This window comes from Carcharodon carcharias, chromosome 5 (assembly GCF_017639515.1).
Source record: "Carcharodon carcharias isolate sCarCar2 chromosome 5, sCarCar2.pri, whole genome shotgun sequence".
In the NCBI taxonomy this organism is placed as follows: domain Eukaryota; kingdom Metazoa; phylum Chordata; class Chondrichthyes; order Lamniformes; family Lamnidae; genus Carcharodon; species Carcharodon carcharias.
Window position 1 is genome coordinate 44,111,626 of NC_054471.1, and position 27,450 is coordinate 44,139,075.

At 42.6% G+C, this 27,450-nt stretch overlaps 1 protein-coding gene across 2 annotated transcripts in view; it reads left to right on the forward strand.

Moving 5' to 3' along the window:
* Nucleotides 1–27,450, forward strand: part of cdk19 (cyclin-dependent kinase 19) — a 269,271-nt gene that overhangs the window by 58,888 nt on the left and 182,933 nt on the right. Inside the window, exons 3-4 of one of the 2 annotated variants that reach the window (XM_041187628.1) lie at nt 9,234–9,344; nt 16,106–16,246. The exons of the other annotated variant lie outside the window; for it this stretch is intronic. Coding sequence (XP_041043562.1) covers nt 9,234–9,344; nt 16,106–16,246 — 252 coding nt within the window. The remainder of the gene's footprint in view (nt 1–9,233; nt 9,345–16,105; nt 16,247–27,450) is intronic. 2 annotated transcript variants of the gene reach the window in all.

Below are 27,450 nucleotides of genomic sequence, written 5' to 3' on the forward strand. Positions count from 1 at the left end.
TGGGCTTGTAATGAATATTGGTGGACAGCCTATCACCAGAAATGGAGACAGAGAGGTCAAGGAAGGGAAGGGAAGTGTCATAGATGGACCATGTGAAAGTGATAGAAGGGTAGAAATTGGAAGCAAACTCGATAAATTTTTCCAGGTCCAGACAAGAGCATGAAGTGACACCAATACAGTCATCAATGTACTGAGAAAAGAGATGTGAGAGTGGGGCCTGAGTAGGACTGGAACAAGGAATGTTCCACATACCCCATAAAGAGACAGGCATAACTGGGGCTCATGCGAGTACCCATAGCCATACCTTTTATTTGGAGGAAGTGAGACAAGTTTAAGGAGAAATTGTTCAGTGAGAGAACAAGTTCAGCCAGATGGAGAAGAGTGATGGTGGATGAGGATTGTTCGGGCCTCTGTTCAAGGAAGAAGTGAAGAGCTCTCAGATCATCCTTGTGGGGGATGGAAATGTAGTAGAGGGATTGGGCGTCCATGGTAAAGAGGAGGCAGTTAGGGCCAGGGAACTGGAAATTGTTGATATGATGTAGGACATCAGAGGAATCGTGGATGTAGGTAGGAAGAGACTGGACAAGGGGAGAGAGAATCGAGATAGGAAGAAATGAGTTCCATGGAGCAGGAACAGACTGACACGATCGGCCTACCGGGACAGTCTGTTTGTGGATTTTGGAGAGGAGGCAGAAGCGGGCTGTCCGGGGTTGGGAGTTTATGAGGTTGGAAACTGTGGAAGGAAGATCTCCAGAGGAGATGAGATCAGTGACAATCCCCCTCTTTTCTATCCTTTTTCCCCCACCACTGCCTGTGTCTCCCACCTCACCCCCAAAGGGCCATCTGTCACTTGTTCTATGTTGTTTTTTCAGAGTGCTGAGCCTTGTCCTGCTATTCACACATTCTGCGCTCTTACCTTTATGCCACTATCAGCATCTTCTTTAGCCCTTACCACTAACATTAACACTGTCTTGTGTCCATGACATCTTTGCCAATCTCTTCTTAGCCCCCACCTATCGCTGACCTTCTATCCAGCTTCACCTGCCCCATCCCCCTTAAACAGTAGCTCTGAAGAAGAGTCATACGGACTCAAAACGTTAACTCTGTTTCTCTCTCCACAGATGCTGTCAGACCCGCTGAGTTTTTCCAGCATTTTATGTTTTCATTTCAAATCATCTAAATGGTGAGAGATTGCAGATCTCTGAAATTCAGAGGGATCTGGGTATCCTAGTGCATGGATCACAAAAGGCTAGTATGCAGGCAAAACAGGTAAACATAGAAACATAGAAAAATAGAAAATAGGAGCAGGAGTAGGCCATTCGGCCCTTCGAGTGTGCTCTGCCATTCATTATGATCATGGCTGATCATCCAACTCAATAGCCTGCTCCCGCTTTCTCCCCATATCCTTTGATCCCTTTTGCCCCAAGAGTTATATCTAACTCCTTCTTGAAAACATACAGTGTTTTGGCCTCAACTACTTTCTGTGATAGCAAATTCCATAGGCTCACTACTCTCTGGGTGAAGAAATTTCTCCTCATCATAGTCCTAAATGGTCTACCCCCTTTTCCTCAAACTGTGACCCCTGATTCTGGACTCCCCCACCATTGGGAACATCCTTCCTGCATCTACCCTGTCTAGTCCTGTTAGAATTTTATAGGTTTTTTATGAGATCCCCCTCATTCTTCTGAACTCCAGCGAATATACTCCTAACCGACTCAATCTCTCCTCGTATGTTAGTCTCGTCATCCCACGAATCAGGCTGGTAAACCTTCGCTGCACTCCCTCTATAGCAAGAACATCCTTCCTCAGATAAGGAGACCAAAACTGCCCACAATATTCCAGGTGTGGTCTCACCAAGGCCCTGTATAATTGCAGCAAACCATCCCTGCTCCTGTATTCGAATCGAATCCTCTCACTAAGAAGGCCAACATACCATTTACCTTCTTTACCATTTGCTGCACCTGCATGCTTACCTTCAGCTACTGGTGTATGAGGACTTACAGGTCTCGTTACACAATCCCCTCTCTCAATTTATAGCCATTCAGATCTACCTTCCTGTTTTTGCTACCAAAGTGCATAACCTCACATTTATCCACATTATACTGCATCTGCCATGCATTTGCCCATTCACTCAGCTTGTCCAAATCACACTGAAGCATCTCTGCATCCTCCTCACAGTTCATCCTCCCACCCAGCTTTGTGTCATCTGCAAGTTTGGAGATATTATATTTAGTTTCCTCATCTAAATCGTTAATATATATTAATTAGGTTATTAGGAAAGCTAGTAGAATGTTATTCTTTACTGCGAGGGGAATTGAATACAAAAGTAGGGAGGTTATGCTTCAGTTGTACAGGGCATTGGTGAGACCACATCTGGAGTACTGTGTACAGTATTGGTCTCCTTATTTAAATGTTTTAGAAGCAGTTCAGCGGAGGTTGACTAAGCTTTTTTTATGCTAGGAATCAGCAGGTTGTCTTATGAGGAAAGGCTGTTCAGGTTAGGCTAGTATCCACTGGAGCTTAGTATAGTAAGAGGTGACTTGATCAAAACCTTTAAGATCCTGAGGGGTCTTGACAGGGTGGATGTTTAGAGGATGTTTCCTCTTGTGGGCGAATCTAGAACTAGGGGGTCACTGTTTAAAAATAAGGGGTTGCTCATTTAAGATAAACATGAGGAGAAATTTTTTCTCTCAGAAGGTCGTGAGTTTTTGGAGCTATCTTCCTGAAAAGGCAGTGGAAGCATGGTCTTTGAATATTTTTAAGGCAGAGCTAGATAGATTCTTGATTAACAAGAGGGGGTGAAAGGTTATTGGGGGTATGCTGGAGGTTACAACCAAATCAGCCATGATCGTATTGAATACCAGAGCAAGTTTGAAGGGCAAGTGGCCTACTCCTGCTCCATTTTTCTATGTTCATATGTTTGTATAATACTTATGAACTAATTTTGATTTACACTTATATTTGACGTAGGCCTGATATGTTTTAGAAGTCAAGGTTCTAGAGTTGTCTCTGCGGTTGAGACGGTTTCCACTGTCGAATTGCCCAAGGTTGCTTTCACAGGTGTCTTAGTAAGTGGAAAACAAAAATAAAAATACCTGGAAAAACTCAGCAGGTCTGGCAGCATCTGCGGAGAGGAGCACAGTTAACGTTTCGAGTCCGAATGACCCTTCAACTCGAAACGTTAACTGTTGAAGGGTCATTCGGACTCGAAACATTAACTGTGCTCCTCTTCGCAGATGCTGCCAGACCTGCTGAGTTTTTCCAGGCATTTTTATTTTTGTTTTGGATTTCCAGCATCCGCAGTTTTTTGCTTTTGTCTTAGTAAGTGGAATCAGGTAGGGGGAAAGTGGAGTTTCATTAGTCCTCCTTCAAGGATCTGTGGTTTTTAGCCTTTAAGCCTGGCTGATTACAGCATTTTGGTGGCTGTTCTTATTGGGTTTTTTTTGGAAAAGTATACTTTATTCATAAAATATCTGAAAGAACATTACAAAACATTTCTAAATGGCCATCACAAAAAGTGCAATCATATTCAACTTTTCCACATAGATGAGGTGTTTCAATGGAATCAATGAACATTACAGACATTTCAACATGGTCATTATAGACAGTGCAGTGGAATTCAAGTTATCGACATAGATCATATTGCACTCTTGAGATGCTTCAAGACAATTACGTTCTTATTGGTGTGTTGAAGCTCCTACCTGTTTTTCTGAAGATGTTTCAAGATGGTTCTCTGTGGATCTGCCTTTTGTCGGCCACTGTGCTGAATCTTGTTCCAAATAAGGAAACCAGTTAGCCCAATGCTGGGCCCTGTTTAGCCATTGTCTGTTTGAGGACCAATTCAATTCCGTATTTTATGAATCCTCTTGAGATAAACATCATCTGGTTCACATCTGAATAGTAAGGGTTGAATTCACAAAAGAAGTCATGTGACCATCAGAATCTATTTTTATAAAATCAGTTCAGGTTTTTAAAGGTAACTTAAAATAGTTTATTTTGGAATTCATAATGCTGTCATGAAAACAGTCATGACATACCTCCGCCCATTGGAGAAAAAAAAATGAAATCCCATTTTCATTTTTTTACAGGTTTTTTTACGAAATGAAAGATGAAAACAATACAATTTTTTTTTCCCACAGCCACACAGTTGATTGTTGCAATACGGTCTATATAGCATTTTGGCGTTTGTGTGTCAGTGATGACATTATTCTTTCCAGTAATATAGGTAATCTTTTGTTTAAAGTGCTGAAAAGGCAATCTCCAACGCAACAACCTGGCATTGGTTTCTTTGAATTTTTCCAGAAACTTCAAGGGGTTATGGTCTGTGTAGATCAGGGTCCCTGATATCCATTGGTAATGTAGACTTCAAAATGCTGAAGAGCTGATAAGAGGCCTAAAGTTTTCTTCTCAACTGTGGAATACCTTTTCTGTTTTTTGTTTAACTTTTTTGAATAAATAGCCAGTCGGACATTCAATCCTGGAATTATCTTCCTTAAGTAGAATGGTTCCTACCCCTAGATCACTAATGTCAACAGCAATCTTAAAAAGTTACTGAAGTTTGGGGTGGTGAGCGTCCTTTAGCAGGATGGCTTTCAATTTCTTAAAAGCTTTGTGCAGGTCTCTGTCCACAGCACCTTGGAGCTTTCTTTGGTACATCTGTTAGTCGAGCAGTTAGGGTGCTAAAGTTTGGGATGAACTTGTGATAGAACCTGCACATCTCTAGAAACTACTTAATTTCGCTGTGGGTTTTGAAGCTAGGAAAATTGACCAAGGTGTGTATTTTTGCAGAGGAGCACTCGTTCGTGTCCCAACACATGTCCCAGGTGAGTCATCCTTGCCTTAGCAAACTCGTTTTTAGCCAAGTTCACTACAAGGTTAGCCCTCCGTAGACCCTCCAGGTGGTCTAAATGGTCCTTCCAGGTGTCGCTGTAAATTAACAGATCATTCCAGATATACTGCATGGTTGATTAATTCAGCTACTACCTGGCTTGTTAATCTCTGAAATGTTGCTGGGTTTGAAGGGTATGACCTTACACTAGTATAGGTGTCTGGGGGTAATGAAAGCTGAGATTTCTGTTACCCTGGGAGGGGGGTCATTGGAACTTGCCCATACCCTTTTAAGAGGTCGATTTTACTGAGCTGGACAGAGTGACCTACCTTGTATGTACGGTCCTCGATGTCAGGGATTGGATATGAATCAACCCTGTGCATTGGTTAACGCAATGACGAGTTGTTTAATCCGTCTGGTTTTGGGACGAGTACAATAGAGGAGCTTGCAGCTGCTCTGCCTGCATGGGCTCAATTATAACATTGCCTAGCATGTTTGATTTCTTGTCTGACCTGAGCCAGCTTATCAGGGTTCAGTCAGTAGAGATTTTGCTTTATTGGGGGGTATCCCCTTCATCCACTGTTAGTGGGGTATGCCCTGGCTGGTCCCTACAGATCTCGTTAAATTCCCTGAGCAGGGTGGCTACATCCTTCTGCTGCTTATCTGTCAGGGCATTTAAGTCTTCTAGAATTTCAGTGTTTGTCAGCCTAATAGCCAGAGGTTCAACCTGGGAATCCTCCAATTCCTCCTCCTTTCCTGACTGTCCCTGGCTGCCCTTGGTTATTTCTCCCCTCAGGCGAACACTCACTGGCTGACTAGACTCTGGCTATGGTATTTCTTTAGCATGTTAAGATGGCATAACCAGTGCTTTTTCTTCCAGTCAGGGGTGTGGATCAAGTAGTTCACCTCAATGATCCTCTTGGCCACCCACTACAAGCCACTGAATTTACCTCTGAAAAGATCATTTGGTAGAGATAGCAGTACTATGACATGCTCTCCTGACTGAAAAGCTCGGGTTGCTACGTGTCTGTCTGCCTGTTTAATCATAATTTGTCGGGAGACCTTTAAATGCTCTTTGGCCATAGCACTGGTGTTAAAAAGTCTTCCCAGGAAATGGAGATGTACCCCATCATGGAGGTGTCCTCCTTGGGCTCCAGGAACTTTTCTTTTAACAGTTCAGGGGGCCCGTCACCTCATGCTTGTAAACTAATTCAAAAGGGTTGAAGCCTGTAGGCCCGTTAGGTGAGTCCCTGATAGCAAACAGCAGGAAACCTGAGCCCTTGTCCCAGTCATGAGGGTGCCAGGCCCAAATCAGTTTTTAGGGTCTGGTGATACTGTTCCCATGCCCCTTGGGTTTGAGGGTGATAGGCCGAGAACTTCAGCTGGGCTATTACCAGGCTGCGGACAACCTCCTGAAACACACGGGACATGAAATTTGTTCCGCGATCCGATTGGATCTCTTCTGGCTGGCTGTACTGAGTAAAGAACTGGGTCAGTCCCTCGATCACAGCCTTGACTCCCCTTTCCCTCTGTTGAAGGGAATAGACTCAGGAATTGGGTGGCCAAGTCCGTTATGGTAAGAAAGTTCTTGGTAGCCTGTCCTGTTTCGAGGTAGGGGGCCTATACAGTCTATTAGGATTCACTTGAAAGGTTCACTGAATGCTGGAATGGACTGGAGAGGAGTAGGTTTAATTGCAGCCTGCCACCTGGCAAGCGTGACAGGTTCTACAGTATGTGGCCACGTCAGACAGGAGGCAAGGCCAGAAAAATGCTTGTTCATGTGAGCCAGAGTTTTGCTGGTATCCGCATGTCCAGCCATTGGAATAGCATGGGCAATTTGTAGGATTTCCTCACTATGTTCTGGCGGCCCTACAATCTGGTGGAGCACTGCCCCCTCCTCATCTGCAGATCTCCCAGGGGCCTCCACTTCCACATTACTACCTTATCTCACAAGTAATAGCGCTCGGGACCTGGGCAGGCAGTCTGCTCTAGGTGCCCCATTGTCTGGTCGTGCTAGCTCTTTGACGCTTTGTATGAGACCAAGCTCTGAATATGCTTCCCAACTGAGTAGAGAAAGTTGCTGATTCTGCAGAATATAAAGAATTTTGTGAACTACTTTGCCTTTATATTTAAGGGTCATAGTGACCTGAAACTTAACTTTAAGGTCTGTACCTCCTGGTCCCTGTGGCTTTATTTTTGACAACTGGATCTCCACATCATTAAGCCAGTGCAATTTGTCTGATAAGACCGAGACTGCAGCCTATGTCCAGCTTAAGATTCTATTCTATATCATTTGACATCCAGCTGTACAGATCAGAACTGCTTGTTGGGGCTTTTATTTCCCCCAGGAAGTCTTCATCTTGACTGACCCTCATTCCTACTGCCTGTATTTCGAGTATTGAAAATCTGGCTCTTTCTCTGTTCCTTTCAATTGAGATTTAAATTTGCAGAATCTTTTAAAATACCTGGCCCTGCCACAGCAAAAGCACTTTGCTCCCCCTGATGGGCATGTTCCACATTGGCACTGTGCCTCAGTGCTACATCTGGCACATTTTGAAATAGATGGGTGGGCCCTTCCTGCCCCTTTGGCAGTTTTGGCAGGCTTTTCCGCAGGCTTTTCGGTGGGCAAGTCTCCGGAATGTGGACCTACATGCAGGATCGATGCCTCCTGCACCTCAACGATGCCCTGGATTACACTCCAAGTCTGGTGGCGCAATTCCACCTGGTGCTCCAAAATCAAATTGTTTTTCGATTGCAAAGGACCTGACCTCGCTTCACCAAGCCCACCGACCACAATGCAATCGCAGAGAAAGCTGTGTTTGGAGGCTCTTTAACCACAGGTATAAGGGAATTGATTTAAATCATTGATCGAGGAATCAGTATCTGCACGTTGGCTCCTCTGGTGGACCACATGACCTCCACTGTCTCATTCTTTTTTGGGATAAAGTGCTTATTGAAGGCCTCATAACCTCGTCAGGTGACACTGAGGACTTTTCAATGCTTTGCCTACCCAGGACCTATGGCCCCCACTAAAGTGTACAGACGTTAGTGTTTCTGAGTTGTTCCATATAGTCCCAAAGCCGTTTGGTACCTTTCGAACTGCTTCTCCCAGACCTCCCATCGCTGGCCTTGCTGTGGACCTTTGATGCGCTGGAAAGTTTGTGAAAGGGGTAATGGCTATCAACATCATGTATCTTCCACACTGCCCTCACCGCAGTCTATTTCATGTCTAATTGTTGTGGTTGCAAAGTTAACTTTCCGGTTTTATTAGTCGTCACTTGCGGGTTGCCGATCTGTGGCTACAGCTTGCTAAACTTGAGTCTCCTTCACTGCCACCATGTTTTGGTAACCATTTACCTGGCTACAAGTGATTTGAGATAGTTAGTATAGTTTTGTTAAAACTATTTATTTACAAGTAATCATAATAAGCATGTGGTATTCAGGAGACAGACCGTTCTGCCCCTATTGGTCATCAGACTACTGATGTCACAGTTACATCATTAATATCATCTTGGTCTCATTAACATATTTATTAACTCATTATCCTACAACGACCGCTGTAAATGTAGGTGAGTTCATGAGCCAGAACCAAACCTGCTTTCTGATTCCCACCTCCACCGGAAAAATCCAGCACCAATTCTTTCTTTTTCTTTCTTTTCCAACTCTTTCACAAAGCTCTTGGTCATCTTTCTGAATATATCCTCAAGTGGCTTGGTATCAAATTTTGTTTAGTAACACTTCTTTTGAAGCACAGTGGAATGTATTAATATATTAAAGGCTCTATATAAATCACTGTTGGTGTTGTTTTGGTGATAGGATCATCACAGCCAACTTTGTACAGGTCAAAGTACTGGGAACTAACCCACAATAGCCAGTTACTTTGTTTTTAAATGATTCAATTTGAAATCCAACAGGTGCCTACACACATCCTCATTTAAATACTTTCTTACACAAAACTTTGGTGCAAATGCACTTAATGATTATGTGTCACTTCACAATGAGTACAGTGTTTGCTGCTAACAACGTAGGCTTTTTAGATTTTAACAAACATATTTTCACACACCAGAACATGAATCCTGCAATTAGACTTCTAAAAAAAGCTTTAATTGTTTTAATAGTATACAATAATATGGTACGGCTTGGTGATTGTAAACCACTGTCGCGTTATTCTTCCTTTCTGTATGTCAAAGCATAAAGATTGCACCACAGCAATATGACACACTTACAGGTACTGTGGGGATAAAATTGATCTTGGGAGGCAACATAAGATATGCCTTAGGGAATTGGAAGCCTTTTTATGGACGTTTTGTGTGTGACTGTGTGAGATCAATTTCACACCTGTATGTTTCCTGCATTAGTTTTGAATATTGTTACCCATTTATTTTTAATTCTTTTTCTCTGCCAGTTGCTGCGAGAGTTGAAGCACCCCAACGTGATTGCTTTGCAGAAGGTGTTTCTTTCACACAGCGACAGAAAGGTCTGGCTCCTGTTTGATTATGCAGAACATGATTTATGGGTAAGGACCTAGTCACAAGAATATCCAGCACATAAAATTCCTTATTCTGTGTTGCATGCAACAAAGGTGCAAACCTGGGTAGGTCTTCCAGATCCATCCTCTATTATCTGCCAAAACAACCACCTGTTTTGCTGTTAGTGGCCAAGATTTCGCAATCGCAAATATTTATTTACTTATTACATACTCCTCCTACCTATCCATAATAATTTTATATATTTTTGGCAGCCTATACAGAAGCTGGTTAGAAGCAACACATTTGTTAATTCTGACCTTTTGCTTAGTTGTATTGAACAAGCACATACAAAATCTAAGATGTTTCTGGGGGAGGGTCATGGAGGCGAGGATGACATTTACTGGGTAGCTTTTTGGAGGAATCATTCCTGCCCTTGAAAATTTGCGGCTCATCAGAGAAAGCCAGCATGGATTTGTAAAGGGTAGGTCATGTCTGAAAAGACTGAATGAATTTTTTGAAGAGGTGTCTAAAGTAGCAGGCAGGGGTATGTTAGTGGATGTTATTTATGTGGACTTCAAGAAGGCATTTGATATAGTCCCTCATAGAAGACTATTAGCTAAATTTGAAACTCGTGGAATTGAAACCAACTTATTGACATGATTAGGAAATTGACTGAGTGACAGGAGAGGTAGAGTAGGTATAATGGGCAGGTAATCTAATTGGCAGAACGTAACTGGTGATGATCCACAAGGATCTGTATTGGAGCCTCAACTATTCACCATATTTTTTAAATATTTAGATGATATAATAGTAAGTCACGTATCCAGTTTTACCGATAGCACAAAGATGGGCGACATTATAAGCAGTGTAGATGGAAGCATAAAATTAGGAAGGATATTAATAGATTAAGTGAATGGGCAAAACTGTGGCAATTTAATTTCAATGTATACAAATATGAGGTCATCCTCTTTGGACTTAAAATGAACAGAATAGGGTACTTTATCAAAAGTGGAAAAACTAGAAATATTGGAGGTCCAAAGAAACCATATGGTCTACATACATTGATCATTGCAATGCCATGAACAGGGATAGAAAAGAATCAAAAAGGTTAATGTAATGCTGGTCTTTATAACTAGAGGATGAGACATTTTACGATAGCTATACAAAGCCCTGGTTAAGCCACACCTTGAGTACTGTGAACAGTTCTGGGCACCACACCTTGGGAAGGATATATGGGGTAGAATTTTACCAGTCTCTAGGAGGTGGAAAGGAAGGTGAGGGTAAAATCAGGGGGAGCCATGTTGAATCAGCTCCCCAACCATGTCCTGCTATCCGGGAATTCTACCGGCATGCCATGTTGGGAGGCCACTAGCTAAATAATGGTGGTCTCCCAGTGGCAACCTGGGGGGTAGGAGGATTTTTTTTAAGCAAAGAAGGGGCCGCAGGCTTAGAATGCAGCCCTGTGGCCCAAGTGCTTTCTTAAGAGCATTTTCTCCTCCATCACTCAAATTTGTTTCTTTTTTAATTTTTTGCACCTACCGGAGTAATGCAGCAGTTGTCCAACCTGTCTCAACAGTGACCATCGTTCCTGATGACGCTGCTGAACTCCTGAGTTGCCAGCTCTCTGATTGGCTTAATTAGCTGCCGCCTGTAAAATTGTGGGGAAAGTTCCTCTGGCTGCCTATGTGTGCCAGCAACCTGGTTTTCCGGCTGATGTCAGGCTGGCCACCCAACTGATAAAATTCTGCCCATTGACTTTGGAACAAGTGCAGCATAGATTTACCAGAATTATATCTGATGTTCAAGGGCAGAATATTAAGCTCGGTGGGCGGCCTCGTAAAATGACAGGCGATGACATCAGGCGAGCTTCCCATGACACCGCGCAGTTCAGCAATATTTCATTCGGTGGTCGTGTGCCGGAGTCAGCAGCATGCTCGCCAACAATTAAAAGGCCTATTAAGGCCATTAAAAAAGTAATTAAATTCAAATTTATGCTGCCTGTTGAACCTTATGATTGGTGGGCAGGCACGTGTGAAGTTTGCGCTTGGCCTGCTCGCCCCTTCCCTCCTCCCCTGCACAGGCAGTACCCATTGCTGATGCTTACGTTCCACGCTGGGCAGGCTTTAATTGGCCCGCCACGGTGAAATTGCAGTGCGGTGCCGATTGCGGGCGGCAGTTGGCTTCCTGACCGCCCCCGCCGAGCCCGCATGCTAAGGGCAAAATTTTGACCCAAGAGTTTAATTATCAGGAGAGTTTGTACAAAACAGAGTGGCATTCGCTGGAGTTTAAAAAGTTACAGGGTGATTTGATTAAAGTTTTCAAGATATTAAGGGGCACAGTTAGGTCAGGCAGAGGGAAACTATTTTTGTTAGTTGGAGAGTTTAAGAGTAGAGGATATAGTCTAAAAAAAGAATCAGACTTTTCAGGGGCACTTCGACACAGAAAGGGTATAGATGTTTGGAACTCACTTCAGCAAAAGGCAATTAATGCTAGATCAATTGTTAATTCAAAATCTGAAATGTATTGATTTTTGTTAACCAAAGGTATTAAAGAATATGGGAGAAAGATGGTATATGGTGTTAGGTCACAGATCAGCCATGAACTCACTGAATGGTGTAACAGGCACGAAGGGCTAAATGACCTTCTCCTGTTCCTATGAAAGACACTGACGAGTGAACAAGAGTGAAGCATGAACAAAGAGACCTTGATGTTCCCTGAAAGTACAAATAGATAAAAAGGTCAAACAAATTTGGGACTTTATAAAAAGAGGCATAAAGTATAAGTATTAAGAAATAATGATAAATGTATACAGAACATTGGTTGAACCAGAGGCCTCTGCAGTTATGGTGCCTACTTGTAGAAATAAAGATAAAACTAGATTCATCAGATGGGAAACTATATTTATGAGGAAAGGTTTGGGATCCTGGAGCAGGGAAGGCTAGGACAAAATTTAATTGAGGTTATTAAAATTATGAATGATTTTGATATGGTGAATAGGGAAAGACTTTCTGTTAGATGATGGCGAGTAATGAGGAGTCATAAACCCAAAATTATTACTTAGGAAATGAGAAGAAAGGTTAGAAGTTTCTTTCTCTGAAATTGTTGGAGCATAGAATGCTTTACCACAGAGAGTGATTTTGGCAGAGGCTATTGCTTCTTTTAAGGAAACATTAGATAAACATTTGAAGCAGTGAAAGATTCAAAACATGGTGAATGTGGTAGGATTAGTTATGGTTCTAGCAAATAGTTGGCACAGACAATGGGGAAAATCATCATCTCCTGTTCTATGAGTCTATGCCAGTGAGCAATAGCATGTGGGGCCATCATCATCAAGTGTACTCTGCTCAAAGGCAGATCCTTGGCTCATTGCTGATGCTTCATCCTGAGCTATTTTCTTGGCAGTTTTTTTTGTCAGTGATGGGCTACGTGTTGAGTGGAAAGCAACCTAAAATGGAGCCTGAAGTACAGCAGATCTGACCACATTATCATGGAACAGAAACTGGTGCTTTTAGAATATATATTGACTGTATTGGAAGAAGCAAAAATGGAAGTATGAGAGAAAGATGCCATGGAGATAGACCATGGATGATAGACAGTGGAGGGGAAAGTGCTGGTAAACTATGTCAAGTGTCTTGGAGAAAAAGGCAGGTTAGCAATAGTTTGTGATGATGGAGAGATTGAGACTGGAATCATTGAGTATGGGCTAATAATGGTGTTGGAGAAAGGTAGCAATGGTAAATGGAATTTTGGACCATTCGCATGAAGAAAAAAAGGACTATATTAATGGAAAATTTGCTGAACTATTGGTGAGAATTTATTACTTCTGAATTGGGAAATGAAGACAAGAACAAATGGCAATAAGTTGAATTCATATAGCATCTCTATAGTCGAAAAAAGACTTACCAAGGCACTTTACAGAAGTTTAAGGAAAAAATGGATGCTGAGGTATTAAGATGGATGACCTAAAACCTGATCGAAGAGTTGGGCTTTAAGGAAGATCTTAAAGGAGTAGAGGGAAGATGGCAAGCTGAAGGGGTTAATGGAGAAATGGCCTGTGGCCTAGATGGCTAAAACCTCGCTTGCCAATGGTGGGGAGAAGGAATAGCAAAAGAACAAGAGGCCCCAGTTAGAAGAAACTGAAGAGTTCAGGAGGTGGGTGTTGTAAGGCTGGATGAGGTTACTTAGATCGACAAGTGAAGGGCCATGAAGAGTTGTAAACACAAGGATGACCATTTTAAAAATGACTCCTGGTACCCTAGTGTCTCAATGTTAATGATGTCAGGGGTGATGGATGAATGGGGAATAGGACATGCATGTGGGCTAGGATATGGACAGTATTGGATTGGATGAAGTTTACGGAGGGTGAGAGATAGGAGATCATCCAGGAGATAATTGGAATAGCTGAGGTGACAAAGGCACAGATGAGGTTTTTGGCATAAGTGAGCTGAGACAGGACTGGAGGCAGACGACCTTTTAGAGTTGGAAGTCAGTCTTTCAGATGGAAGGGTATGGGGTTTGAGACTAAGCTCACAGTCAGATAGGATGCTGAGGTTGTGACCAATCTGCTACAAGCTGAGACAATGGTTGGGGATGGAATTTTGACAAAGGTCTCAGTCTATGATTGGGGACGACCTCCTATTTAACTGGAGAATTTGCAGCTCATTCAAGGTTGGCTTCTGAAAAAGCAGTCTGGCAGCATAGTGGCAGTGGAGGGATCAAGAAAATTGGAAGGTTTGGTGTGGGTGTTATCAGTGTAAATTTGGGAACTGATCCCAAGACTTTAGTTGATGTTGCTCATACATGATATCTATATCACCTAGATTTTAGAAACCCTTCGATGAGGACACAGAGGGGAATCAGGGCTGGATTCTTGGGCTACTGGAGGTGAGAAATGAGCCATTTCTGAAGATGCTGCATCTACATTAGGATAGGCTAGAGTGGAACAATGCAAATGTCATCCCATTGAGCTGAACAACAAAAAAGAATTGTTGGCAGAGGATTGTGTAGCTGACTATGTCAGAAGCTGCAGAGGTGACTGTCACAGTGGATGTGATTTCTGAGTTTGACTGGGGCTGTTTTAGTACTGTAATCAAAGAATCTAAAATCAGTGGAGAAAATGGTTGCGAATTTCGAATCATCATTAGGAGTTTCCTGGAAAGGGAGTTCACTTTTGAGGAACCACATCTTCATTTGTCCAGCAGGAAACTGCAGATATTTTGACTTGGGAACTTTTGTTTTTAGAGCTCTAGTTCTGTACTGTATATCAACATGATGGGGCAGATATAATACCCAAAGCAGAGTTTGAATTTAAATCATTTAAAGTGATTATGACAGTTACAGGGATAAGTCCTATTTCAAGTTATCAAATTTCTATGTTATCCTTCTGGTTAAATTCTATTGAGAACAGGGGCAGAATCTTCGGCTCGGCGAGTGGGGCCCACTTGTCGAAGTGTAAAATGACACAGAGCGATGTCGGGCATGCGTCCCAACATCACCGTGCGTCATTTAGATATTCAGTTCGGCTGCGCGCCCGCCGAACTGTCAAAGGCATGTTATGGCCTGTCAAAAAGCAATTAAGGCAGTCAGCTGAGCTGCCCGTCCAACCTTAAGGTTGCCAGGCAGGCGAAGAGCCCCGGCAGCCTTTGCATTTTTCATGGAACCTCATCTACGGGTGGATGAGGTTTCATGAATGATTTAAAATTTTCAGAAAAATTTTTATTAAAATTAATGCACATGTCCCAGCTCATGTGAGTTTCACATAAGACACCTCTGTGCCTCAAGGAGATTTCTGCACTCTTTTGTGTGCATGTGCGAAAGAGTGCACTCCTGACTCAGGCAACCACAACTACCCCCCTCCTACCTGCACAGGGAGCGCACATTGCTTCTGGGTGCGTGTCATGCCTTAGTTGGCCCACCCATGTAAAATGGCGATGCCCAGCTGATCGGGGATGCCGATCGGCTGCGCGCCTGCTCACACCCACCCCTGCACAACCCCCCAGACGGGGAGAAAATTCTCCCCTGGGACTCTGAGATTTCTTTTTAAAAATAGAGCCTGTAGTTATATTTTTGTCAAAGTTTTCTTTTGTTCTTTTAGCTTAAGAACCTTGATGTGATCAGGAGTACAGTAGTATTTCTGGTATAATTCAGCACTAAAAAGGTAGATAGCTACCCCTCAGATCTTTTATGTCCCATCTACTCCAGGGATATAGTTACATTTTAATTACTTTTAGATCTTTGGGTCTGCTCATAGGAAATGCCTGATGTGATTAGAGTGTGGGGCACAAGCCTGAATTATAACAGTGGAATATAGAGTTAGAAATCTTAAATCAAGTGCCACGCTCCAGATTTGGGATAGATATGCTGAGATCCTTTTCTTGTAATTAATAACAATAAGGGATGAATTCACACACCTGTGCTATGAAGTTGCATAAAAATATAGGTTTGCGAAATGAAGTGGAATCATATGCAGTGACTCCTCTGGCTAAATGGGACACATTTTCAATAACTGGAATGCAGGCTGAGTAAGGCAAAATAACTGATACTACAAATGTCTGTTTCCAGTTGTGTTATATTACTGTGCAGTGAAGATCCTGTTCACTGTTTCTGTAGTGGACCTGGAACTTTTCCTTGAGGCCTTTTGTTGACCTGTAAGGAGAAACACAAGTAGATATTGTAAAATAAAATGTCAGGATCAGTAAATTTATTTGTAGTGATGTCACTGTTAAACAGTGCAAGAAGGGTTGCTTGTAAAATAAAATGCATTTGTGGACTTTAACTATTTTTCTAATTTGTTTTGCTTTTTATACAGCATATTATCAAGTTCCATCGTGCCTCAAAAGCAAATAAAAAGCCAGTACAGCTACCAAGGGGAATGGTCAAATCACTGCTTTATCAAATACTAGATGGAATTCATTACCTCCATGCAAACTGGGTTCTTCACAGAGACTTGGTAAATATAATACTCTCAGAAAGTTAATGAAGAAACTAAACCTGATTTGTTGCACGCTTACTTAGAAAATGTTACTGGACTCCACAGGCCAATTTTGTACTGGTTTGTTGCGTGTCCATCGCCAAGATGTATATCCACGCTATTATCTGTTAACTGGGAGAGTCAGTAATTCCCATGTGACCACATCAGACTGTCCATGCTTTGCAAACCAGAAAAACTGAACAATGCTCAGGGCACACCTTATTTGAATATGATACCTGAGTTGTACTCTGGTGAAAATCAGTAGTGCACTGATCTTTGAAAATTGTGTGTCATTTTATCTAGGTCTGCACAGGCCTGAAATGTTCAGTCAGACAGGGTGCTTTGTTACTATATTGATAAAACTAAAGCTTTCAAAAAAAAAGTCAACTTGTTATTGTGAAAGGATGACTGATTTGCCTGTTGCAAAACAGAGGTGCTAGGTGGCTGATGAAAGTATACATTGTCATTACCAACCTTAAAGGTCATTAAGCAAGGGCTATAGTCATAATATGGTGTAACTTTGAGCATATGGCCTTGAAATTGGCCTCCTATTCAGTTTGGCCTCCTAAGCTTTAGGTTTGCCTTTTGCACATGTACATAGAAATACCTCATTTTAAGTAGTAGATATGATCTTGGAAACTACTACTTAAAGTTATATCGAAACAGATTTTCCCATTTAAATGCATATAATATCAGGAGATTTGTTCCAAAACCCAAGATTTTTGGCCCAAGTTTGTGAAATATGCCGTATTTATAAGCCAAAAATAGACAAAATACAAAGCACACAATGTGCAATTCACAAAAACAGTTAATGCTCACCATCAGTGAGATGGGAAGGAGTTACCGGGAGGTCGAAGACAGAGGGTTCTCTCCTCTCTCAGTTTTTGTTTTGAAGAATGTGCGGATGGATTCTTGAACTTGCGGGACACTTGGGGCCACTGGATGGTGGAGCGGGAGATTGGGGAGTGGGGAATGGAGAAGAAGGTTGTGGGGGATTTGGGAGATTCGCAGTTGCTGCTCCTTTTCCTGCCACAGCTGAACCGCATGACACATTCAAACCCCAGTAAGACTGCCTCACTCACTCCCGGGTGGCTCAGAGACTCTGCTTGTCATCTCCAGCCTCCTTATCTCTGGGCTCAAATAGAACGAATTTAAACTCTCCTCTCCCAGAGAACATACTGCTTCCCCTCAGCTTCGAGCTTAAACCACGCACCCGACTGGGCCAGGCCACACCAACTACCCCAGGAAATGGGGGGAATGGAGGAAGGGTCAGAAGGAAGATACAGTAAGTTGACCACCTGTGCAATGCAGTGATAGATTCAAAATATCGCTTCAAAATGTTTCATCACTGTTTACTATATTTGGAACTAGTTGGTGTCAGCTTACTCAGCATAAAATCATTTCTATCCCTCAAGTGATAATTGTGCTTCTCCCTATATTGGGAATTGTTTATTCCTTTCTTCTAACAAACCACCTGAAATTTATTTTCCCTTTGATTATTTTATAAGTTGGTTGGCCTTTCTAGATTTTATGCTTTTATTTCAGATTTCAAGCTTTTGCGGTTTTGATTTTTTCATTTTTCCTATTTTTTATTTCCTTCCTTCATCTTGGTCCATTAGTCAGGTTATTCTGGTTGGCAAATTGGACTGATTGACAGGATGGAAATTTTGGCAAAATAAATTATAACAGGCAAACAGTACGCAAAATGATTAAACTGAGTGTAATTTCATCCACGTTGTAACAAAATTACATTATTTGGGATTACTTAAAGTGGGATATTGCTGTTTGTACAATATATGGAAATAGTAACAATTAGATTGGCATGGAATCTAGATTAAGGAAATGGGATGCCAGTTTGTGATGGTCAGTGTAGGTCATGGTGACTACATGTTAATTACCTTAAAAAGAAAGAGATCCATAATAACTGGTATATGTGTATGTACGCACGTGCAGATACATATTAGATTTATTCAGCCTTAAGTATAAAGTACAACATTTTGTCTTTTTGCATCTCAAGGAAAAGACAGTAGCAACCTTTTTTAGCTGCTTGGTATTTAGTACATCTGTTTACTCTTGGTAATTCCAAAATGGCCCAGGTCTAAGAATTAGATTTGATATGGGTCAGGGCCCATTTGGATTCTGGGACTTTGCATAATTTAATTTACAAAATGGGTGCTGGGATCTCCTGCATTTACATTTAAATCCAAATGTCTTCTTTGCAGAAATCATGATGAACTAGAGATTCTGAAGAAAGTTTTTTTTTACAAATGTTGCAAAATCCACCTTGTGCTTGGCCGGGTGGTTAACAGTGAGGTTGAGTGTCTTGGGCTACAGGAAGATATAGATGGGATGGTCAAATGGGCAGATAAGTGGCAGATAGAATTTAACCCTGAAAAGGTGATACACTTTGGAAGGAGTAATTTGACAAGGAAGTATTCAATGAACGGCATGACACTAGGAAGTTCTGAGGAACAAAGGGACCTTGGCATGTGTGTCCATAGATCTCTGAAGGCAGAGAGGCATGTTAGTGGGGTGGTAAAAATGGCATATGGGACACTTGCCTCAATCAATCGAGGCACAGATTACAAAAGTAGGGAGACCATGTTGGACAAAAACAGAATTACCTGGAACAACTCAGCAGGTCTGGCAAGTTCTGTCGAAGGGTCATGAGGACTCGAAACGTCAACTCTTTTCTTCTCTGCCGATGCTGCCAGACCTGCTGAATTTTTCCAGGTAATTCTGTTTTTGTTTTGGATTTCCAGCATCCGCAGTTTTTTTGTTTTTAGACCATGTTGGAGTTGTATAGGACCTTGGTAAGGCCACAGCTGGAGTACTGTGTGCAGTTCTGGTCGCCACATTATAGGAAGGATGTGATTGCACTGGAGGGGGTGCAGAGGAGATTCACCAGGATGTTGCCTGGGATGAAACATTTAAGTTATGAAGAGAGGTTGGATAGACTTGGGTTGTTTTCATTGGAGCAGAGAAGACTGAGGGGGCGACCTGATCAAGGTGTACAAGATTATGAGGGGCATGGACAGGATGGATAGGGAGCAGCTGTTCCTCTTTGTTGAAGGGTTAATCATGAGGAGACACAAGTTCAAGATGAGGGGCAGGAGATTTAGCGGGGATGTGAGGAAAAACTTTTTTACCCAGAGGATGGTGACGGTCTGGGAGGGTGGTGCCTGGGAGGGTGGTGGAGGTGGGTTGCCTCACATCCTTTAAAAAGTACCTGGATGAGCACTTGGCACATCATAACATTCAAGGCAGGCTCAATGGGCTGAAGGGTCTCTTCTGCACTGAGTGATTCTTGCTGCTGGTTACTGGCTCTGGGATCTGGTAGAATTCAATAAGTTTGTCTTCTTGATATTTGCAAAAATAGTAGTAAATCTTTTCGATACTTTATTATTATCCATACTTAACAATCATAAATACAATTTTGGTAGCATTGTTGCAGATACAATTAATTTTTTTTTCTAGTAATTGATTAATGGTCTCATGTACAGCAAGTTTAAGAGTTGTTTTTATAACACCAGAACTAACCTGAAAGTTTTTTCTTTGTGTGTTTAATGAAATCCAACTACAAAATTAGACAGTATTTCTTCTATTTAATTACATTAGGCAACTTGTTGCTTTGGTAAGCTTGTTAACTCTTAAAATATTGAGACAGCTTTTGTTTTGTGCTATAACCCACAGCACCTAATTGGAAGGTTACAGGCAAAGCTACTAGATTTCATGTCAAAAGAATGTCAAAGGAGCAATCTCAACCAAAATGGAAATGTAGATACTGTGGCAAGCCTGTTCCATGGCTTGTGGATTTGTCAGTCTCAACTTGACTCATATTTTTAAACTACTACATATAAAAACCGTTCAGTCTGTGGATTTTGTTCAGAAAAATATGATTTAAACTGACTGGAAGCAATTTGGCTTGCATCACTGGAATCCTTCATATTGTTTTATTTAGATTTTACTTGGATAGATATTTGAATATCTATATATTTAATTTGACTTTTCACCTAACCAAATCAGATTAGCCAAATGAGCTCTGTGTAACATAGCAATTATGTTAAATAGATGAGCAATAACACTGTTTAAAACGTGCCTCTTTGATTGAGCATTTGGTCATCTGCTATAATATCTTTGTGGCTCAGTGTGAAATATTGTTTTATAATGCTCCTGTGAAGCACCTTGTGATGTTAAAGGTGCTTATATAGTGCTAAAACTGATGTCCATGGACCCTTGGGTGTCCAAAGAGACTTTCTGGGCCTGCAAAATAACCTTTTTATTGGACAAGAGAAAGAGGAAAATACAGGGGAGAAAAGGAAAGGAAGATAAAAGGCAAGCTGCCCGCTTTTTATAGATTAATGATAGTTAGTGTTTGACAAACTTATCAGAGCTCTTTGAGGATGTAACAAGCAGGGTGGATAAAGAGGAACCAGTAGATGTAGTGTATTTGGATTTTTGAAAGGCATTTCATAAGGTGCCACATAAAAGGCTACTATACAAGATAAGTACTCATGGTGTTCGGGGTAGTATATTTGTAGGGATAGAGGATTGGCACACTAACATAAAGCAAAGAGTCTGGATAAACGGGTAATTTTCAGGTTGGCAAACTGTAACTAGTGGAGTGCCATGGGGATCAGTGCGTAGGCCTGAACTATTTGCAATCTATATTAATGACTTGATTGAAGGGACATAGTGTATTATAACCAATTTACTGACAATACAAAAACAAGTTGTGAGGAGGAAGCAGAGTCTGCAAAGGGGATATAGATAGGTTAAGTGAGTGGGCAAAAATTTTCTAAATAGGATATAATGTGGGAAAATATGAGCTTATCCACTTTGGTGAGAAGAATAGTAAAGCAGAATATTGGTAAGTAAAGAGGCTCTGCAGAATGCTGTCATACAGATGGATCTAGTTGTCCTCATACATTAATCACAAATGGTTAGCATGCAGGTTCAGCAAGTGATTAGGAAGATAAATAAAATGTTGGACTTTATTGCAAAGGGACTAGAGTATAAAAGTAGGGAAGCCTTGTTACAACTATACAGCAAGATGGCGGCAGATCCATAAGCAGCTCCTGCTGTGCCTGTGAGGGAGGAAATATGAGATGGGAAGGAGAGAAAGGGGAGGAAGAGAGAGAGACACACTGAGGAAGGAGAGGGGGGATTGGCGGGGAAGAAGGAGGCCTCTCATGGCAAAAGAGAGCAAGTGAGAGAGAGAGAGAGCTTACTTTTATATTTGCACCTTATTTTATTTCTGTGTATGATTTTGCAACTCTTATTTTAAAAAAACCTTTAGCCCGTAACTTCTGTACTCCCCAGTGTCAGATTTGGAGGGGGTACCCCAATGATGCCCTGGGAAATCACTCTGGCAAGTTCCCAAGTAAGTATTTGCACGGCAATTGCCCAGAAGCGCACACTTCCTCTGGACAATTGTGTTGTGCTGGGAACCATTCGAAATGCGATTTAAATCGCAAACTTCGGATGGTTCTGCTGCGGTTATACCAATAGTTACCCAGAAAAAGTTAGCAGCAGTAAAACCTCTTCTAAATTCTGAGTAACTATTTCAAAGACCCAGACCAATCCCACGGGACTCCCCTGACCCCACCCCGACCTTGGACCCACCCCGACCTTGGACCTCCCCCAGCAACCTCGGACCCCACCCAACACCCCTTCGACCTCGAACCCCCCCCACCAATGACCTCAGAGCCCCCCAACTCCAGGACCAACCACCCCCAAACGTGGACCATACCCACCCCCCACCCCCCCAATCCGCCGATCAACACCCCCCCCCCCCCCCCCCCCCCGGTCATCCGGACCACACCCCTAACACCTGGACCATCCCCCACCCAAACCCCCGGACTCCCAACCCTCAAATCCTAACTTAGACACTTACCTTCCCCTGACCTGTCAACTTCCCTGGCCCTTTAACCTTACCTGCTTTATGGCAGCTAGTGCCTTAAAAAAGGGGGTGTGGCCTCCTTGAATAGGCTGGATCTACACTTCCTTGGGGCCTGCAAGGAATCTTTCGATGCAGACTCCAAGCAGCTCTGGTGAACGGAAGTGTCAACGTAATTTTCAAGACCAGATGATACTTCAGTTGGGTTCATATTCTGTTCCTTTATAATGGGGAAGCTGGAAAGTCAGCATCCGGCCAGATCATATGGCTGTTTGCTTTAGAGTCCAAAATGACCCCACTGCTATTGACAAGCACTCATTACCCTGAATTCGTAGGAAGACTGTGAAGTTTACATCCTGCATTGCCTTGGCATTTGGGAGAGACAAGGCCCAGTCAGTTTTGACACAGCAGTCGATGACAACTTATTCCCTTCACAGATCCTGCTGAGCACTCAGGAGATGTGCCAGAGCATTGCTTTCACAGCATTACAGTCCTCGATATTGTTCATCTCACAAAGGCTAATCCTGTCTATGAACCCTAAGTCAATGAGTGCACAGTCACGAAATGAATTACATATTGTCACGACTCACTGATAGTGCGCTGCAATATCAAAGCCCCCTGCTCCCTGAGCCACGACAAATGTGAAAAAGTTTGATCAACCCACCTAAGTTTTTAATTTTGGTTAACAGAATATGAGTACCAGGTTTGTAAACTTAATAAGTAAGTAAATAACTGTGTTTTGAACAAATTGTCTTTAACCAGTGGCAAAAGAAAGAAAAATGACCTCTATAACTTAAGCTCTACCCCTTCTTAAATCCCTATAAACACACACACAAGATACATAAGACACACAAAAAACATGGATTTTAAGGGTGGGATAAAACAGTTCAATAGCACCAATTCCAGAGCACAGGATTCGATGGGTTGATTTCGATTAATGTCTTCCAAATTCCTTTGTTGATGACACGAGCTGGTCTTCCAGCACTTTCAGTCTTTAGTTCACTGGTTGAGCACTTGCCTTTAAATGTCTCCAACGGTGGTTTTCCCCTTTGCCTCTTGACAGAGGTTTTCAGAGAGAGCAGGTTATAGAGATATGAGGAGAAAAAGCCAGCTAGCTATTATTGTAGAATTACTAGAATCTTACACACACAGGGGAGAGAAGTTTTAGGTCTTTTTCCTTTCACGCTAGGAGCTATGCTGCTGCACTGTTCTCACACAAACCCTGGTCACCTGGTCAGGAGCCAGTTAAAACACTATTGCCAGGCAGTTCCCCATTAGATCAGACGTCTCCTTGGCACCATCCTGTCTTTCCTGGTGCACTCTGTTCCAGCACAGCAATATTGTATATTTCACTCACACTGTTCCAGTGGATATGTCCTTCAAACTGCAGCCATTGTAATTTTAATCCACAGTCCAACAGAAGTAAAAAGATATGTTTTTTACAATATCGATTTGTGATCTCTGACTTCACAGAGGGATTCCGTGAAGCACCTGTTGACTGTGTTCAGGAGCAAAGTAAGATACTTACAGTTAAGCAGATGGGTTCATCAGAATGAGCAAACAACTCTGACAGCACACACTCATTCCCCTCGAGATATTTCAAGTGTCACCAAATGGAACCAACTTCCATCGCTTGTCAAACATGGGGAGAGGGGAACTAACAAAGGAATAACGTTCAGCCTTAAATGCAGAGATGAAAAAACGTTGCAGGGAGGCATGAAAGGCTATGGTGGTCGTCGATTTTTCCCAAAAAACTCAGTCATAAGATGAACACCATTGCAAAGCCTACTTGTGGAATAGACTCTAATGTTGTTTGCGGCAAATACTTTTCACATCCGCAAACTACAAACTTCAGAGCAGCAGCATCAGGATAATCAATAACCTTGACGAACCATTCTCCTGAGGTCAAATAATGTCTGCCTGAGATGCAAGGTTTACTTGTGTATTGTCCAGTCATCATTTTCATATAGGACATGCCTTTGTTCATGTCATAGATGTGAAACTAAAGGCAATTGACTGAGATGAGATTGAGTGAGACCTAATGGAACTGAGGGACAAGATGGGAGATAATTGGGGGTTGGGGGGGGTTTCATTTTATACCCTTGAATGAACGCGGGACCTTGCATCTCATCGATTAGCTGTTCAATACCTGAGACTTGGAGAGGGATAAATGCGAAAAATACTTGCATTAGAGCAGATTATGTACAGTGAATGAACACCTGTGCCAATACTGCGCACTCAAAACTTCTTAACTTTTCTAGCTCTATTGTTATGTCTAGATGCAGCCCTGACATTCGCAGCAGAGGTGGAAACAGCCCGCTGACCACAATGCCCTGTTGTCTGAGATGACTTTGATGGGTGTACTCTGGAGGCGCAAGGCCTAGATGGCCCCAGCCTGCTGAGGGGCTCCTGTTCCAGGGCAGGTGCACTCTTCTTGGTCTGACTTGCTGGAGCTGATGGGGTCACAGGAAGAGGGGATTTAGAGTGGCAGGACACCCTTGGAGTGTCCTGGCTGGATGCCCCCAGGGTGTCTGGCTGGCACTCCTCCTCCCTTTATGTGCCTGAGGGCAACTCCCTGACTTCTTGAGGAGAAGGGGCACCTGGAGGGAGGTCAAGGTGTCCCATCTTCCTCTTACCTAGCTACTGCTGGAATGTACCCATAACTAAAGCAATGGTGTGCAGGTCTGAGCGCAAATCTGGCAGAAACACTTCCTCAAAAGGCATGGAAGCAGAGTCTTTGAATATTTTTAAGGCAGAGCTAGATAGATTCTTGATTAACCAGGGGTTGAAAGACTATCGGGGTAGGCGGGAATGTGGAGAGGAGGTTACAATCAGATCAGCCATGATCTTATTGAATGGTGTAGCAAGCTCGAGGGGCCAAATGGCCGACTCCTGCTCCTATTTCGTATGTTTGTACGTATGTTCCTGCAAAGCAATGAATACATATTTCAACAAGCCAAAAAAAATTCTCTGGAATTCAAATAAAGTGATTTGGAGAATTATTTTAGCAGACCTCAAAGGGTTATATAGCTACAGTAATCACAGGTATAGCTGGCTCAATTTTCTGCCCTCCATAAATCAGTGTTAAGGATTGTGATGCAATGCCAGGCTGGTTCAGCTGATTGGAACATTCACTAGAGTTTGTAGGTTTCACTCTAATAACGTGATCAACAGGTATGGCAACACTAGACTAATGACCTGGAGACATTTGTTCAAATCCTACCATGGCAGCTGGGGAATTTAAATTCTGTTAATTGAGTAAATGAAAATAAATAAATCTAGAATAAAAAGCTTTTGTCAGTAGTGGAGACCATAGGATACCGGCTTGTCATCAAAACCATCTGGTTTACGATATGAGTTTTGTTTTAGCAACCTTCAGGGACAGGCTGAATTTCTTTAATGCAGTAGTGAAGAGATTGAGAAAGGCTTGCAAATCTGGTGCAAGAGTGGGCAACAACACTGACATCCGCAAACTATAGATCATGTATATCAGTTGGCCGTCAGTTTAGTTTTGACATGGAGATGACGGTTTTCCATCCATAGAATTTTCCATCTAGACAGTATTTAATACTGACACTAGAAGCCAGTTGATCTTTGATGAAGTGAATAGCCACTGTCAGGTAGCTTGTAAATAGTAAGGGAGCTACCATACAGCCTTACATGACTGCAGTCTGGATTTTGAAGGCATCTGCTTCAGACCTCTCACTCAAGACAAGACATATCATCATGCACCAATTGTAAGATTGTGATGAACTTTCTCAGACATCCAAACCTTTGGAGCACAAAACACAGAGCCTGATGATTTATATTCATTTTATGGGATCTGGGCTTTACTGGCTAGGCCAGCATTTATTGCCCATCCCTCGTTGCCCTTGAGAAGGTAGTGGTGAGCTGCCTTCTTGAACTGCTGCAGTCCATGTGGTGTAGGTACACCCACAGTGATGTTAAGGAGGGAGTTCCAGGATTTTAACCCAGCGACAGCGAAGGAATGGCAATATATCTCCACGTCAGGATGGTGAGTTACTTGGAGGGGAACTTTCAGGTGGTAGTGTTTCCACGTATCTGCTGACCGTGTCCTTCTAGATGGTGTTGGTCTTGGGTTTGGAAGGTGCTGCCTAAGGAGCCTTGTTGAGTTTCTGCAGTGTATCTTGTTGATGGTACACACTGCTGCCACTGTTTGTCGTTGGTGGAGGAAGTGAATGTTTGTAGAAGAGATGTCAATCAAGTGGGCTGCTTTGTCCTGGATGGTGTCAAGCTTCTTCAGTGTTGTTGGAGCTGCACTCATCCAGGCAAGTGGAGAATATTCCATCACAATCCTGACTGGTGCCTTATGGATAGGCTTTGGGGAGTCAGAAGGTGAGTTAATCGCCCAGGATTCTTGGCCTTTGACCTGCTCTTGTAGCCACAGTATTTATATGGCTAGTCCAGTTCAGTTTCTGGTGAATGGTAACTCCCGGGATGTTGATTGTGGGGGATTCAGTGGTGGTAATGCCATTGAATGTCAAGGGGCGATGGTTGGATTCTCTCTTGTTGAAGATGGTCATTGCCTGGTACTTGTGTGGTGCGAAAGTTACTTGCCATTTGTCAGCCCAAACCTGGATATTGTCCAGATCTTGCTGCATTTGGACATGGACTGCTTTAGTATCTGAGGAGTCGTGAATGGCGCTGAACATTGTGCAATCATCAGTGAACATCCCTACTTCTGGCCTTATGATGGAAGGAAGGACATTAATGAAGCAATTGAAGATGGTTAGGCCTAGGATACTACTCTGAGGAACTCCTGCAGTGATGTTCTGGAACTGAGATGATTGACCTCAACAACCACAACCATCTTCCTTTGTGCTAGGTATGACTCTAACCAGTGGAGATTTTTCCCCATGATTCCCATTGACTTCAGTTTTGCCAGGGGCTCCTTGATGCCACACTGTCAACTGTGGCCTTGATGTCAGGGGCAGTCACCCTCACCTCACCTTTGGAGTTCAGCTCTTTGGTCCACTTTTGAACCAAGGCTGTAATGATGTCAGGAGCTGAGTGGCCCTGGCGGAACCCAAACTGAGCGTCAGTGAGCAGGTTATTGTTAAGCAAATGCCGCTTGATTGATGACCACTTCCATTTCTTTACTAATACTGGAGAGTAGGCTGATGGGGCAGTAATTGGCTGGGTTGGATTTGTCCTGCTTTTTGTGCACAGGATGTACCTAAGCAATTTTCCACATAGCCGGGTAGATGCCAGTGTTGTAGCTGTACTGGAACAGCTTGGCTAGGGGTGTGGCAAGTTCTGGAGC